This window comes from Penicillium riverlandense (genome assembly GCF_028828495.1).
Source record: "Penicillium riverlandense strain IBT 135883 chromosome Unknown utg000003l_segment0_segment0, whole genome shotgun sequence".
In the NCBI taxonomy this organism is placed as follows: domain Eukaryota; kingdom Fungi; phylum Ascomycota; class Eurotiomycetes; order Eurotiales; family Aspergillaceae; genus Penicillium; species Penicillium riverlandense.
In genome coordinates this window covers 4,238,705-4,255,301 of record NW_026643196.1, presented here as the reverse complement: position 1 = coordinate 4,255,301, position 16,597 = coordinate 4,238,705, and the positions used below count along the sequence as shown (strand labels likewise).

General features: G+C 48.6%; 4 protein-coding genes across 4 annotated transcripts; 1 reads left to right on the top strand and 3 right to left on the bottom strand.

The window, feature by feature from the left end:
* Window positions 1–495: 495 nt before the first annotated feature.
* Window positions 496–1,568, top strand: N7474_005331 (NmrA-like family protein; the record flags this gene model as incomplete). The annotated part of the gene is made up of 3 exons (XM_057196746.1): window positions 496–1,108; window positions 1,189–1,351; window positions 1,406–1,568. The coding sequence occupies 3 exons, from the start codon at window positions 496–498 to the stop codon at window positions 1,566–1,568; spliced, it is 939 nt and encodes a 312-aa protein (XP_057054142.1).
* Window positions 1,569–4,347: 2,779 nt separating this feature from the next.
* Window positions 4,348–5,365, bottom strand: N7474_005330 (uncharacterized protein; the record flags this gene model as incomplete). The annotated part of the gene is made up of 2 exons (XM_057196745.1): window positions 4,348–5,043; window positions 5,105–5,365. The coding sequence occupies 2 exons, from the start codon at window positions 5,363–5,365 to the stop codon at window positions 4,348–4,350; spliced, it is 957 nt and encodes a 318-aa protein (XP_057054141.1).
* A 1,317-nt stretch (window positions 5,366–6,682) lies between these two features.
* On the bottom strand, window positions 6,683–11,687 carry N7474_005329 (Mg2+ transporter protein CorA-like/Zinc transport protein ZntB; the record flags this gene model as incomplete). Its single annotated transcript, XM_057196744.1, has 13 exons — window positions 6,683–6,907; window positions 6,967–7,131; window positions 7,186–7,443; window positions 7,499–7,774; window positions 7,819–7,950; window positions 7,999–9,273; window positions 9,339–9,614; window positions 9,660–9,694; window positions 9,741–9,942; window positions 10,005–10,165; window positions 10,216–10,618; window positions 10,666–10,705; window positions 10,777–11,687. The coding sequence occupies 13 exons, from the start codon at window positions 11,685–11,687 to the stop codon at window positions 6,683–6,685; spliced, it is 4,359 nt and encodes a 1,452-aa protein (XP_057054140.1).
* A 797-nt stretch (window positions 11,688–12,484) lies between these two features.
* Window positions 12,485–14,929, bottom strand: N7474_005328 (glycoside hydrolase family 31 protein; the record flags this gene model as incomplete). Its single annotated transcript, XM_057196743.1, has 1 exon — window positions 12,485–14,929. The coding sequence occupies one exon, from the start codon at window positions 14,927–14,929 to the stop codon at window positions 12,485–12,487; it is 2,445 nt and encodes an 814-aa protein (XP_057054139.1).
* Between the last annotated feature and the right edge of the window lie 1,668 nt (window positions 14,930–16,597).

The window sequence follows — 16,597 nt, the reverse complement described above, 5'->3', positions numbered from 1 at the left end:
CTGCTCTCTCCCTTTCCATACACTGGGGAACCGGCGCTTTGCCTAAAAGATAGCATGATAGCTGCATCCCCTCACTGCAGATTTGCTAGTTTCGGTTCGCTAGAAAAGCGGGAGACACTGTCCTGCCCAAGAATATGGGTCACGGATACTGAATAATATTGAATATGTCAGATCGCGGTGTCGGCACTTCGGGCGCCGGCCACAGACGCCACTGCGGGAAGTCCCCACTGTGGGGCCGGAGTACTGTTGACCGAGCATCTGACTGGTCCAACGACTTGTGGGTCAGCCTGAGTTTCCCAATCTGGTAAGAACAATGGGAGTATCATGGCTCATGGTGTCATCGGCAGCTCAGTCCTGGAACTATATATTCACCCGCCGGGCCGGCAACACTCGCTTCCATCCATCCTCCCCCAGTATCATTCATAGCATCCATACCCGAACCATCAACGGCTTTGAAGATTGTTTTCATCTGGTTTTGCCAGTTACTCAGTCCACATGGCCATCACCGTCGGTATTGCGGGGATCACGGGCAAGTTTGCCCGCCTGGTCGTGAATAACCTGTGCAGGTCTCCTGATGTCAACATTCGGGGCTTGTGCCGGAACGCGTCCAAGCTTCCTGAGAACTTCCGCGAATCACGGCGCGTGACCATCATTCAAGGCGATTCCGGTGACCTGGAGACTCTGAGGGCTTTCGTCCGTGGGTGCGATGTCGTGGTCTGCTGCTACCTCGGAGACAATACGTTCATGACCGACGGTCAGAAGTTGTTGGTAGATGCGTGTGAACTGGAGAATGTCAGCCGTTATGTTGCCAGTGACTACTGCCTTGACTTCACAAAGCTGGAACTGGGACAGCACCCTGCCAAGGATCCAATGAAGCATGTCAAGGCATACTTGGACAGAAAGAAGAACGTTCAGGGCGTTCACGTACTGATCGGGGTATTTATGGAGACATTCTGGAGTGGATATTTCGGTATCTGGGACCCTGAGGAGTTCAAGCTCTCCTTCTACGGAGAAGGAGATGAGGTCTGGGAGTCCACCACCTATGAGACTGCGGCTGAGTACGTTGCTGCCGTTGCATTGGACCAGAATGCCGTGGGCATGCAGCATTGTGAGTAAATGTCCGACGACTATCTTTTTAACTCTTCTCAAATCGGACTTAAGAGCTAATAACGCCCTTCTATCACATAGACCTTGGTGACCGGCGAACTATTCGAGAAATTGCGGACGATTTTGCCGACGTATATGGCAAGAAGCCCAAACTGGAGCGCCTGGGATCTAAGCAGGATCTCTACGACACCATGCAGACAGTTTTCAACAAAGATCCCTCTAACATATTTGCGTATCTCGCCATGTGATTCTTGCCTTATAATCCTGATCGCGCTGAGCTCGGCTAAACTTTTGATAGGTTCTACCAATACTACTGTATCAACGGCCAAACCTACTTGAAGAAGGATCTAGACAACTCGAAATATCGACACGTTACACCAGTCACTTTCAAGAAATTCCTCCAGTGTCATAGGATGGAGGACTTGACCGACTCTTACCAGAATGTCGGATCTAACGTGTAATAGTACACTGTTTGATATTCCACATCAAAAGAGGTCTAGCCTAAACAAGCGACCTTAGAATGGATGTTGGCATTTCACAGTTTGTTAGGCCATTTACCATCTCCCGGGTTCCGTGTGACAATTATTACCGGAAACTGGCTCATTGTGATCTTTGGGAATTTCAGGATGGACTGCAGATATCTGAAAGTAGCTATTTTTGTGCCAACCGGCAAAAGCTGAGCCGGCCTCATCAAAAAGTTTCCTGAGCCAGTTCCCGATGTCCTTGTGTACAAGAGTCTTCAAATTTGCAAGAATTTGCGACGAATTGTCTTTTGATGCATGTATTACATAAGAGGTCATCCCAACTAGAGACTGGGTGGGCTCATGGATATAAAGTGTCGTCGTGATTTGAACTTCCGCGAAAGGATGCTAAATGAAGGGACAATCATGCCCGATGTCCTTATGGACGTCGCTAAATCTCACAGTGTGGAACATATCATGGCCATGAAATCCTCGACAGTCCGGTAGCCAGTCTTTCCCTGGTTTTACCATATCAATCAAGTGATGTAAATCATGAAATCCAATGCTGAAGCAAGGACAAATATCGACCTCGCCTGCATAAGGCATACAACAAAGTCGTGCATGAGGTAGTTCACGCTGAGATAAGTATGGAATTCTAGAAACGGCCAGATATAGCGTGAAACGTGCCTTTTTGACTATGGGTGTAGCTTCTGGCAGCAAGGGCAATATTTCCAGCGGCTATTCTCAAGTTGGCGGTTAATTGTTGATTGATAAAGGCCTCTGGACAGTGTCCTGGAGGTGTTGCGCGTGGCACAAGATGAGAAATCCGTATCCCACGGACTTCTAAAAACTCACTGAAGTTTGCAACTCAGTGAGAAGAAACCTGATCTGGAGTTGAGAGAGTTGAGAAAATTAGTCCCATTAGTTTTGAAGGCATATTCTGCAAGACGTGAGACTTTGACTTGGGTCCATAAAGGACGGAAGTAAGTCTGATGAATCGCCTCCTCGCACGCTGGATCTTCATTTTGTATGATCGTCTGCGCGTGTGTCCAGAAGTTGGTTAAAATCACTGATGGCTGAGGTGGTCTTAGCTAGAAAGGACTTTTTCTGTTTCTGAGTTCAAATTTGGAGGTTAGATTGTATCATGCGCGAGTGGGTGATATGATGGGACTACCCAGGTAGTGGTTGAGAACCGCCCACACAAGCGACCAGCTCACCTCAAAACACCATAGTAAATGCGTCATTCTTACATCTCGATATTTCTATAACAGGGTTAGTTAACAAGGGCCATTGCTTGGTCATCATGTACCTATTTTTCTACTAGGCAAAATTAATTACTTCCCCCTAGACTCTATACCATTCTTTGTCGACTAGTGGCACCCAGCAGCAGTAATACTAGATCGTATTTGTACATCCATGTTGCTGAGGTCCCAGACCCAGAGGAGGGTGCGTAGGTATGTATTAATATTAATACGAATCGGCCCCTCGCACCTTCCTCTACAACGTTATTTACCGAACACCTACGTTCGCATACCGGCATATCCCCACGACCCCCCTCTTCACACCTCACACCCTCTTGCCCTGATTTCCGCCTTCTCCCTTCATCTCTCACCCAGCTACAACTCCGAGATGAATGATGTGGAAATGCTGTCGCTGACCGCGATCTTACTGGGTATCGCCGTTCTACACCTACAATTCAAGGTATGTCCTCAACACCATTATTCTGGAACGAAACTGATGACCCCGAAGACCTGGAGACTAGAGAAACGGATTGATAAGTTGGAAAGCAACAACGAACCTCGATGGCCTTCGGGTCAACCATAATTTCTCAACTTCGGTCTCAGTCCCATCCCCGAGATCCGGTTTTTGCGTCAAGATTTCTGTCTCTGCCTTCGGCTTGGTTCTGCGTTTCCGCCGCCCGGGTCACTACTATCAAGGGCGATTTTGACATACGGAGCTGGAGTCGAAGATGATGCGACTGAGACGTCGGGCGGCGACCTTCTTTACGACAGCCTTCGAGACAGCGGGTACAACGGTTTGTCAGAGCTGTTCTCTGGCACTTCATATATGTACTTAAACAACGGCCTTCGATCACGCATCCATCCCTCTATATCTGAGCAAGTGAATGTGATTTCGTTTCTTCGACGATAACAACATGACTTGAAAGAACGGCAGGCACTTTCCGGCGCTACTTCAGCTGGCGGGTTGACACACTTTGAGTAACATATTTAGTCCTTTCGAAGTTGCGAAAGCCATGTGGAGAGATCGTACATTGAGTCGGTGCGTAGAATCGTATCTCACGCCTTCAGGCTATTTCTATATCGTGTTGCGCCATCTAACCAACAAGTATCAGCCGGCTTCGGAAGTACCCGGTCGTTAATACTTTAAAGTGGGGTCAGGAGCTATCGTTACCAAGATCGATCAGAAAGAATCACTCACTGTGCTCTGAAAGGTCGATCTGATCCTCCTGCCGCTGCTGGGCGTCTGTGATTTACTCCAGGTTCTGTTCACCCGACTGACCTGACTCGACATGGCAATTTTATGTCCCAGTCATTCGGTAAACAGGTATCTCTAAAGTCTAACACAAAGCTTTTCTAAACCACTGACACAACATGACCATGCTACGACCACTTCATTAGCATACCTTATCTGGGTTCTTTAAGTAGTATATGTGCGCGGAACCTCATAATCTATCCACTTGTCAAGACGTTGCTATACGATACCAAATCCTTCATTCGAGACGCTAGTTGCTGTTGAAGTCTGTTGACTATTACAGACTCTATGTGACCGATGAGGCCTTGGATTTTGTTGCCAGCAACTCTAGCAACATCTGATCTCGCTTGCCATTGATGCCAGCCCAATCTGCCGTTTCAAGCCATTTCATAGCCCCAACTTTCAGCGCAGCCAGACTTTTCGGACTCCAATCAAATCGGTGCTTCAACATATCCGCCTCCCAGCTCTGGATCGAAGGACCAAGACGTTCAATTCGCTGTATAAACCCGTTAGGCCCTCCTCCTCCACCAAGCGAATTTGTAACAAATGGACCTGTCAGAGCCCACCGAAGACCTGGACCTGATGTTATCGCCGTATCAAGGTCTTCAGCTGAGACAATACCGCGGCTGATAAGGCTGTATGCTTCGTTGTTGATCGCGGCTTGAAGACGGTTGGCAACAAACCCTGGGACTTCGTGGCGAAGGTGGATGGGGCTTTTCCCAATCGACCTGTAGAAATCCATTGCAGTGGATATTGAGGAGGTGTTGGTGCTAGGGTGAGGGACAACTTCCACTAATGGGACTAGATGTGGTGGATTGAACGGGTGGCCAACTAGTATACGAGTTGGATCTTGCCGGCACTGCCCGATAAAACCAGACGCCGGCAGACCTGAAGAAGATGAGGCGATAACAACGCCCGGTCTAGCGTATTGATCAAGCGTCCCCATCAGCTGCTGCTTGAACTCGGGGCGCTCTGGTCCATTCTAGAGACGGTATTTTGATTAGCAATACTGACAATGCACGGAAGGTATTTCAAGTCTGCACCTCTTGTACGAAATCTGCTTCGGGCAGGCTCGACACCAGGTCGTCGACGAACTTATAGTTCTCCGCCCATGAATCTTCAACAGCCCCAGATGCTTCTAGAGCGGGCCACGCATCTTGCAGGTATCGCTTGAACGTTTTCTCGACTCCATCTGCGGGATCGAAGATGATGACATTCAGGCCTCTGGAGAGGAACAGAGATGCCCAGCTCGATCCGATGATACCGCAGCCAATGACGGCGACGGTGTTAATCTGCTGCGGCATACTGAAGGTTATGAACTGCAAGCTGTTCAAACATACAAAGAGAGTTCGATGTGGGGGATACCCAGCCCCTATATGTCGGGCCGATCACCGCTCTCGGTGGTGAGGGCCCTCCACAGCACAATTCACATTCAGCGTAATTAACAGTACCTTTTGTATGGCTTACTTTTTTTTTTTTTTTCGAATAACTCAACCGCTCAGGATATTTCGGCGCATTTAAAAGGTATTTGAAAAGATTACAGTTTTGTTATGAACAAAAAAGTCTAAATAAGCAGGTTATATACGAAAAGGCAGAAGAGAGACCGCTGGTGCAACGAGAACGTGTTTGCAGTTAGACTGTGGGTCCGGGGGAAGACTGTCCGACGGCAGCGAGCAGGTCACTCACGGCCTTACAAGACCTCGGGCCAGACTTAAATGGGGCTAACCGGATTCGTGTCTGGCCCGAGGTTTGTAAATTAGTATTTTGAATGGGGTACAGGGTTTATGATGCAAATAGCTAGACGACCGGTACATGCAGACGGGCCATATCTCTATTAGGCCACCTTGTGAACAAGGAACCCAAACATTCCAACTTTCACCCCTGGGAATGTGAACATTACAACTCTTCCATTGCCGTTGTTGCGTTCTTCAGTAGGAACGTCTGGATATTGAACCTGATCATTTAATTTGTTGCCCAGAAAGGCATAATAGGCTGTTGAGGATGAAACGGCAGTTAGCAAATTAAGCAAACAAGAAATTAATTCATTGCTGTTCAGGATCTTTCTGACTGTCAAGGAGAAAGGAAAAGGTGTGCACTGATGATATCACCCAAATGCCAAATATACCACCAGTTCTAGCCCCTAGTCGAGCTCGCTGTACAAGTAGTCGCACTGCCCGAAAGTATCCGCACCCAAAGCCGGTCGTGCCAGGCTGAGTGTTCGTTTGCGGAATCCTTCAGAATGATAACGATATGCGAGCTTGGCAATCAGTGGAAAATGACGTACTTCCTCATTTGTCCGGTGCAGTAGGCCTCTAAATAAAGGCCGCTGGTGGAAGTAAAGAACCACCCACACCCACAGAAGACTCGTGTCGCCGTTGTAAAGTAGCAAGAGTGCTAAGGGCGCCTTGAGAGATGGCCGTCAGTCACTACCGATGTGCAGCGAACTTTAAGATCTTGGAGGAAACTGTAAAACAAAGACAAACAGCTCGGCATTCCTAGATGTGTCTAAATATGTGGTTTTTGCGGCTATTGTTTGTAAGTAAAGTCCGCTTGAAGAGCGTTTTGAACTACATGCCTACGGACAAAGCAGTGGTCAGGCTATTCTGGATTGTTTCGACTCGTTACAGATATGGCACTGTTCTGGTTTTCCGGTAACTACAAGCATAGTGTCTCCCGAGAATCATCACATGAGCAATGGCTTTATTTACATTATAGTAGTTTCCCTTGTTGTCCGACTCGGTGCGGAACCACTGGTCACCGTGGTCACGGCTCTGTAGAACCAAAATGCAATCATCCGCAGAGATCCCCGCAGCCTTCGACGGGGCCACCATCTTCTCAGGCTCTGCCTGAATTTAAGAAAAATCCACAATGAGAAAATGAGAACAGCAGCGCTAGGAAGGGCCACAATCCAGAACAAGCTCTGGTTGAAGGTGCCATCTCGGATGTCAACGCTATTCATGCCGAGGTAGGAGGTCACAAACGACAGAGGGAGAAAGATGACCGTCACAATCGTGAATATGGTGATTGCTTTGCTATTCGACTCTTTGCGTACTTCGATCATGGACCGCAGCTATTGAGGGTGGTCAATCGAGATGGAATATGTGAGGCAGAGGGCGCAGCTTACCAGCATGGACGTCTTGTCGGCCATAACCTCAAGCTCATCCAAATCACGTTTCATTTGTTTGATCAGCCTGCGGCTTTGGCGGATGCTTTGCAGAGTGTTTTGGTGATTGGAATGTCTGAGACTGGTCCACACCGTACGAAGCCTGTGAAGAACCTCCAGCTGCTGGTCCAGTACGGTGTGGACAATATCCAGCTCTTCTCGGAGTCGTTGTATTTCGTCAAATATTTCAGCGTTCGGAGATGTGCGAGCTTGTAGTTCCTATTACTAGTCAGCTGTCGTAATGATGGGTAGCGCGCAGACCTGCCATTCGTACCAAGCCCAAGATATACTGTCGATAGATTTGCAGGAGATTGAACCCATCTGACGAGGATATCCCGTTCGGATTCTCATTCGGTATTCGCACCAGGCGCTCCGTTACCATGGTCACGATGCCCTGGGCGTTAACAGGTCGAAAGACTTTCGCTTCGCTGAAGTCGCCAGCATGGATCATGGAAATGAGCTGGAATTCGGCTGTTTGAAGAGATTTGAGGATTTTTTCGCGCGGCGCTGGAGAAGACTCCATTCTTGTGAGAACTCGTCTGACACCTGACTGCAAATGCAGACGTATATTATCATGGGGTTGAAGGCATCGACCAAGGCCTTGGGAAGGTAGAAAATCTGGGATTGCTCATCACCAGCGCGTGAGGCCCGAGCGTGAATTTGCCTGATGGATTTAAGAAAAGAGAATGTATGAGCGCCAATTTTGTCGAGGTAGGCATCGTTGTACTGATTGAAAATTAAGCTCTCTTCCATCTCAAAGAATGAACGACTTACGTAGTTGGAAATCATGCCTAGCAATGCGCCGTAGAATTTCTTGATCAACCAATATTGAAGGAGGTTTTGATACTGCTCAGGCACGAACGCGTCCAGAATCTCAATCGCGTTGGTGATCACCGTTAGCTTTTTCCGCGTGGACTTTTTCCTGGCAGACCTTTCAATTGCCGAAGACCGGTCCAGAGAAGTGCCAACAACTTTCATTTCTGCAATGACTTCTCTCCTTGAACACTCTGGAAGTGAGTCAAAAAAGTCCTTTTCTCGCTCGTGTTTGAGCAGATACAATGTTGCCTCTGCCTCTCGTTCTTCCAATATCGCGCGAATAGTCCCATCCGCATCTTTATACCCAAATTTTAACTCACTTGTCTCCATCAGGGTAGGTGGTAGATCATCGCTGGCTGCAACCTTCCAGGCAAAGATCGGACACATTGGTGTTGTTTCTTTATCAGTATCCGGCTGTGCGTCAGCTGCCGGCTCCTCTGGACTTGCTAGTCCCGATGATGAGTCTCGCTTGATAGACTTGGTTGAGCCCGACGAGCAATCACCCGAGCTCGTCGTTGAAGACGAGTTCCGAAAATCACCACAGGTTCTTCCCACAGGGGGCAAAGGATCCGCAGAGTCTACAGTGGAGTCTTTTTCGGTTGGAATACTTTCCTCAACAGTATCCTCATCGAAATCTTCAACGAAGCTCTGAGTGCCAGTGGATCTTCGGGATAGCCTCGGGACTCCGCCAAGTTGTTCGCCATTTGCTGTATGAATTCTCATATCCGAATTGAGAGGATAATTCCTCCAAAGAACTAGAGGCATCTGCGACGCGGGCTCAGGCTGCATTCTCATAGTCAAATTAGGCCCACCCTCAACGTTCTCAGTATCATGAACGCTAACAGATTCGTTGGACTCGCGAGGGGTCTTAGAGTCTTCATCCCGGGACAAGGCGCAATCTGAAGAAGTAGGGTACTCTATCTGACGGGATGTGTCGATTCTTTCCAGAGGCATTGGCGTGAATGAAAATGGCTGGTCTGCAGTACTCACGGAGTTCTCGTCACGGGGGACCGGGCTTGAGTTCCTATGGCGAGAGCGAGGCCTCGGGCTTAATGCTGTGGTCTCAGGTCCCGTAATTTTGAGCTCAACTGTGCAGCCAGGACGGATTTTTTCATCCCAGTCTGCGGGCGTGATTGGTCCATCAGGACCATTCAAGATGTAGTTCCCGTTAGTATAGGCATGCTGAGACTCATAGCTCTGGTGCATTTTTGTACCAATTACGGATTGCATTTTCTGTTCGAGTCACGAGGCTGGTTAGTATAATGTTCAAGCTTAAGAAAGAGCGTCAGTGGTCGTACCCGCCAGGTCCCGCCAACGCGCCAGGGAATACTCAGTTCGAAACCATTCACATCCTTCAAACGAATTGGTTTCTTGTCGCTTTGCCAAGCATGTCTTTTTACGGGATCGGTGCAGTATTGGTGTATTGAGTCGCCGTCGTCTCTGTGTCGATTGTTGATAGATGTCGGATGTCGAATGAGAACGTCGTCGCGTGTTTTATTGGAGGAAGAGTACACAGATGATCTTCTTCTCAGCATGTGGTCTGTGGAAGCTGTGTTAATAGTTGAAGAAAAGACCTATTAGCACAGAGGTAACTGTGCAAACTTCGAAGGTTGACTCACCATGGTTTGCTGATCGAGCATAGTGTGGTCTCCGTCTGTGGGAAAATTCAGTCCTACTGTACGATGGCGAGCGACGCAAACCATGGGCCAAAGGCCGCAGAAGTTTCTCCACAATGTAAATCGTGGTATCATTTCCATCCTGGAGCACAGCGTCCGACCAGGTCTCTTTTGAGATCAGCTCATTGTCAAGCCGTAGCTCGTACTTGTCGCTCCAAGAATCATCCATGAAGGAGATGAGAATTTGGTTGCCTTCCTCCACCGTGCTTATCATGCTGATGAATTCCTATTTCACTGAATAAGCTGGTGCTTCGCAATATAAAATTAAATCCCGATATGGAGACTCACCAACCATGTTTGGCAGCTACGTTTCGGTAGAAAATACTGTTTCCCTTCGAAATCGATCAATCGGATCTGGGACATTGTACCACCCGCTTTTGCCTTTTCCAGTGAAACATACTCCCATCCAATATGACCGAGCTCGTTGGGACTCATGCTCAGGACCAAATCTAAAATCTGGTCAAACTTGACCGGCCGGCCCTGTTCAATTGTCACTTACCTTCATTGACCAGAAGTATCCATGTCTGGGGCACATGAAGCACATCCCGCACCTCTCGAACTTTGCAAACAACTTGATCTGTATCCCGCTGCCCGGTCGACTGGAATGAATAATGAAATTGAAGAAGACTTCTGACCGGGTGTATCGGTTCCACGGAAGAGGGGTCCTGGACACGTAGTGGCTCGAGAGTGAAATACGGAAAAGCTAAAAATGCAATCGACGCCAATTCTTGTAGTAGCAGTAGCTCGTCATCATCATCCCTGGCAACGAAGCTAACCGCAGTCGGATCGAGAAACCTCCCGTGCACGTATGATTTCTCATTTCGTTGCCGGAGGTATCTGAATGCTGAGCGGATAAGAGTGCTGGTCGCTTCCGGAATGTTTTGCTGACGCAGAGCTTCCATCTTCGATGCCTTAGTCGAATCTCTGGTGATATCAGCGGGGAGCATACCTCAAACAGCTCGAGATTCATGTAATTGCTTTGGATGTGACTGTTTTGTGTTTGTTTAGTAGGAGCTTTCTCGTGTCGGCAATATTGAGGAAAGTATGAGATCAAACATACACCCATCGAATTTCTGTCTTGGACGATTCAGCTTCCTCCTCGTACGTCAGAATTGCTCGATCATGCAATTCATCCTCAGAGCGAGGGACCAGTCGTGACTGGACAATACGATAAGTCTCTAGGAAGGTTTTTTCATCTTGATTGAATGAGTATTGATGAGTGAACACCCCGCCTCCGAGCCACTTCCTTTCTTTATTTCTGCGGTTGCCAACGAAGCGAGAAGAACGGACATTGATCACATGGTGGACTTTGATGCGCTCGTCATCAGAGTCATCGCTGAAGTCATCGTAGTTTCTCAGAAGGTATTGTGGCCTTCGGCTAGCATTCGAAGTCGCGAACGTGGAGATATCCGGTCCTCTTGAGTATTCCCGTCGACGAGATGAGCGACGAAGAAATGATTCTTCTGAGAAGTCAGATGCAGCCGTATCGAAGTCATCCGGGTAAATGTCTTCGTATATATCGCGGCCCCTTGAAGAGTAATCCTTAGGGCCGTTGGAATTGAACCGGGGCGGCGATGTATCGTGCTCATCCGGATATCGATCAAGGTAGTCAGGGCCGGAGTAAGGTCCACTTGGAGCGTGACGGCGGCTCGAAGCGGATTCTACACTCAATCGAGGCGGTGCTGTAAAGTCCCAATCTGCACCGACAGGTGTCCTATTAGGCCCAAAGGCCGGGTACCTTGACTGGGATCTATAATAACGGTGGCTTCTTGGTCGAAGACGAACGAACACTTCCGATGTAGTCGCCGATGATGCCGGAGACAAGTCCGGCGGCGCAAAGGTCACCCTGGCATCTCTCTGCGGACGAGAGCGAATATAGCTGTGGACTGACTCGGTGGGGGAACCATCAAGGGAGTCATCGCTGTCTGACCCGTTTGTTGACGGGTGGGAATCCGAGTCGTGTTCATTCATCGTTGCAGCCGAAGCAGCGGGTATCAGTGTCCAAACTAACAGTCCCAGACAAGGACATGTTCAGGCCACGAATCTGACCGAGGAAAGAGTTTGCAGTTTTCGACTCAGCCCATCACGAGCTAACGCTGAGCTGCATGGCCCGTGCATTGGCATTGGAGCCTCACGGCCCGTCCCTTTGCTTGACCAGTTTTGTGGCATTGAGAAATTTGACGGTCTTTGGACAAGTGATCGTATATTTGGAACCAAGTCAACTGGTATGAGCCCCAGTTTCTAGTTTGGTGCTATCTTGAAGTGAGCTAACATTAGTCTTGGTGTATTTTAGATCGCTGCTTTAAACATTGCGGAGTAGAATCCCCGGATGCCTACGAATATGCGGCGCCAGCCGTTCCCACATCGGCCATCCACTAACTACATATATCTCACGACATATAAAGCGGATATAAACACATACATACATATTCATGGAACTTGTTCAAAAAAAGCTATACATGCAACAGCCAGGATTCGCTGGTGGTCACCCACCCAACTACTAACTGGCCGGCGTGTGGCTTAAGTACGGCTGAGCGGACGGGAAGCCCTGTTCTCCACACCCTGTGGTCGCATGTACTAGGTTCTTTCCTCAAGATGTTCATCTATGTAGGCGGGTGCGTACCGCCTGGTGGGAAGTGGGCGAGGCTTATACTTGATGAGATATCGCGAAAAGCATGGACATTACGATCAATGAAGTACTACGCTAAACCCCATAATATACTTCTCAATGGCTGAAATTCATTTTTGAATGCAGACAATACTATAATTTACCTATCCACAACTACAAATCCTGTCTCTTGGTTGTCTCCGGTCGAAGACATGCGAGAGTCAGCCAAGAGGAATTCGAGGATGGGATTCAATATAGCACTGTCCAACCCAAGAGCATGAATATCCCCGATTTGCAGCAGTCTGGGGTTAGAGCTTTCTGCAATTGCTCGAATATGGTCCTTCAGATCCAATTCAACCTGGGCACCGCGCAAGAATTCAATAATTTGATGCGCGGGCTGATTCACATTCAAGGCCGGATTGCTTTCCAGCCTGACCACAATTCGGACGTTGTCTGGATAAGTTCCCAATTTCACATGAAGGCTATTGTTAAGCTTCTCACCGTCTAGAATATTTCTTTCGTCGCCAGCACATACTTGTATCTTTTCTAATGATGAACATCCGAGGAAGTGTACACTCCAGTCGCGGGTATGAGGAGGGAGACTTCCACCACACGTCGGCTCAATGTGTAATTCACCGGTCTGCTGATGAAAAGAGATGCATGTGCGACGGAAGTTGATATGATCCGTATGTTGGCCCATCCCATCGTCTTCCACAAGCTCAAAGGTGCCGTCCGCACCGACAACGACCAGGAGTTTGAGCATAGTGGACGCCTCACAGCCATTCCCAAGTACCGATGCAGAGTCGAGGGGAATAATTGCTCCCTCTGGAGCAAATACTGGATATTCTCCCAAGCGCCGATTAATCCAGATTCGACGGCCCCCATCGTAGACCATTCCGGTAAAGATATCCACATGTCTCCCCGGAGGAAGCCAGGCGAGCACCTGAGCCATCCGAGATTTCGGATCCTGGGGGGCAGTAATTGGAGCCACAATAAGTTCTGAGCCAAACATGTATTGGTTTGGAACGTTGTAGGCCTCCTCATCTTCTGGATAACCCCAATACATCGGCTGGACAAGAGGTAGTCCCTCCACGGCAGCACGAACATTCATAGTATACAAATATGGAAGCAGTCGATGGCGGAATTGCAGATATTCTGTCATGATCTGCTCATATGGAACGTCAAGATTCCACGGTTCCTTGATGCTGAAAATGTTATTCGACGAGTGCAAACGTAAGACTGGGGAAAATGTGCCAAACTGCACCCAGCGAATGAGCATTTCGTCGTTCTTCTCGCCGTGGAAATGGCCGCCGATATCATGGCTCCACCAGCCAAAGCCAATATTGGACGCTGCCGCCGTGAATTCTGGCTGAAAGTGAAGAGAATCCCACGAGACCACGGTATCTCCTGAGAATCCAATGGGATACCTGTGGCTCCCTGGCCCTGCATATCGGGAAAACGTCAGGGGTCTCTTGTTGTCGATGGAGCTGTCCCAGAAATGGTAATGATTCAGGACCCAGAGTGGATCAATGCCCGCGATGCGAGAATGTGTCCCTTGCTGCCAGTCCACCCACCACAGATCAAGTCCTTCCTTCTCAAATCGCCGGTGCAGCACGTCAAAGAAAGCATCTAGGAAGGTTTGGTTGGTGATGTCAAAAGGAATAGGGTCGCCCAGTGAGGTGTCATGATTCAGTGTGATAGCCATCTCTTTGTAAGGATCTTCATAGCTTTGAACTCCGTCGGCAGGATGATCATTCAAAGCAATGTGTAGACCCTGATTGTGTAGTTCGGTAAGGAATGCTTTTGGATCGGGGAAAAGTTCCTTGTTCCAGGTGTATCCGGTCCATCCTGTTACCCCGGCCTCCTTGACACAATCATCATGGACGATATGCCAATCCATGTCCAACACTGCCACTGAAAGTGGAATTCGCTTCTTGCGGAATTGACTCATCAATGACAGATATTCATCCGCAGTGTAAGCATAGTATCGACTCCACCAGTTTCCTAGCGCCCATCGGGGAAGAAGCGGCTGAGGTCCTGATAAAAGATAAAATGCCTGGATGGCACGTCTGTAATCGTGTCCGTAGGCAAAAAGATAGCCGTCCACCCGCTTTCCGGGCAATCTTGTTGCTACCCATTTTCGGTCATCGAAAAGCATTGATGTGGAGTCATCCAAAGTCGCAAAGCCTTGTCTGGAAATCACTCCTGGCTCAAGGGAGACCCGGCCATCAACCTCGTCGAGAGTGCGTGTTGTACCGCCGAGATTGGAAGCCTGAATCCCGTATCGCCAGACACTAACATGAGGCCCGTAGTGGCCTTTAACCACGGCACTGAGACCGTTTGGAGAAAACTCTCGTTTGTCGTACGTAAGGTGGAATCGAGCGGTGATGATCTGAAGGCTGTGCTCATCCTCTTTGACTCGAAATTCTGGCACAGGCAAACGCCGATTGATGGCAAGGACTGAGGCACGATTTTCGAACTGGTAATCCTCGGCCCATTCGTAGCGAATGAGGCCGTCGGTGAGCACGGTGAATCGGTATTTCCCAGCGCCGATGATCGCTTCCGGGTTAGCGACGGGCGTGTGTGGGAAGGAGTAGCGATGCATGATGGGGTCTGAGGACGTTGAATATAGATTATTGACCTCCCCAGTACATTGTTACTGCGGATTTGGGTGATTTCATATAGCAATCAATTTTATTCACTATTTCGTTTCTATTACGACTCCGGTGATATGTGAACAATTTCGGCAAAAATTCGCTGTAATTTTCGCTGGGACTGGTGTCACTAGGGCTGACATGCGCCGTCGCTTGTATTATTTGCTTGTCATCCTCATTATCCTCCTAGCCTCCTTCCCTTCCGAGGCACTTCCCCGCATGGACGCCACCAAAAAAAAGGTGGCGAGGACGCGGAGCTGCGGTGAATGGGATCTCGAATGATTTAATTTTCGCTCCAATTCCCGGCTCTGTTGATATCCACCGGAGTATCACAGAACATCATGGACAGCCCCTGCGACGGTTGTTTTGTTCGGCGGGTTAGGTGTGATCGGCAGCGTCCATGTCAAACCTGTTTGACCAGATCTCAAACATGTACTTATTTGAGGGTCCGCAAAAGGCCAGGTCCGAAGGGACTTCGATCAGTCACTAAGCACAAGATTGAAGAGATACAGCGAGGAGCGACAGCAGAGCCTGAAATGGCAACCACAGCATTCGAAGGACTATCTCCCTGCGCCCCAAACTCTCGGATTTCTGTTACGACCTATTGCACAGTTCTCGATGTCTTTCAAATTCGTCTCTATGATATCTGGCCGATTATCGATGTCGAGGATCTGAAATCTCAACTGAGGGACCGAGTCAATGATCCCACTCCCCACGCGCTGGCAGCGGCCTTGTGTGCTGCGACATTAGCACAAATACGCCTCTGGCTAACACCAAACTCATGCCACGAGCATTTCTCAGTGACAGCAGAAGACTTTGCCAAAGAATGCCATCGTATTCGACTGGAGCATAACTATCATCATGAACCAACACTCCAGGCGCTCGTTACATCCATATTCCTTCACATGTACTATGCCAATCGAGACCAGATTACACCCGCTACCATCTCCCTTCGTGAGGCAATCACGTACGCAGATTTGATGCATCTGTGCCATATTCCTCCATCCAATCCCACACAATCAAAACAATGGCAATTAGAGCTACGATGCTACTGGATTCTTTTTGTCACTGAAAGGTTAGTACATCCTTTGTTGAAATTCGGTACGGACCTATATCATTTGTACCCTCTCTTACCTTCTTAACCAGGACATTTTGTATCCAACATGACCTTCCAATTACACTCCACAGAATCCCGAACCTTCCAGTGATCGAACGGAATAATTCACATGGTAATCTTTATACAGGATTTTGTACGCTTGTACAATTGTTCCTGCATGTCCAGCGCCCCTTAATTCTACCCGCTACAGGTAGAAGAGCCATCGAGGCGCCAGATATGTACTCGAAAGATAGCATATTAGATATACAACGACGGATCCCAGTCAGAATACCAAGGCTAGAGCTTACGTCCGAAGTACAATATGTGGATATTCTGACCACTTCCGCCTGGGTCCGCTCTTTGTTATGGCAGTACTCTGCTTCTCGCTTCATGCTCTCTTCATCCACGTCCATTGAGCCTCTTTCATTTGACTATCCGCTATCTATTGCCAAGGATTATTTGGAGTGTCTTTCTCACGTGTCTATTGAGTCTATGCGCAGTCATGGATACGGGATGGTAAGAA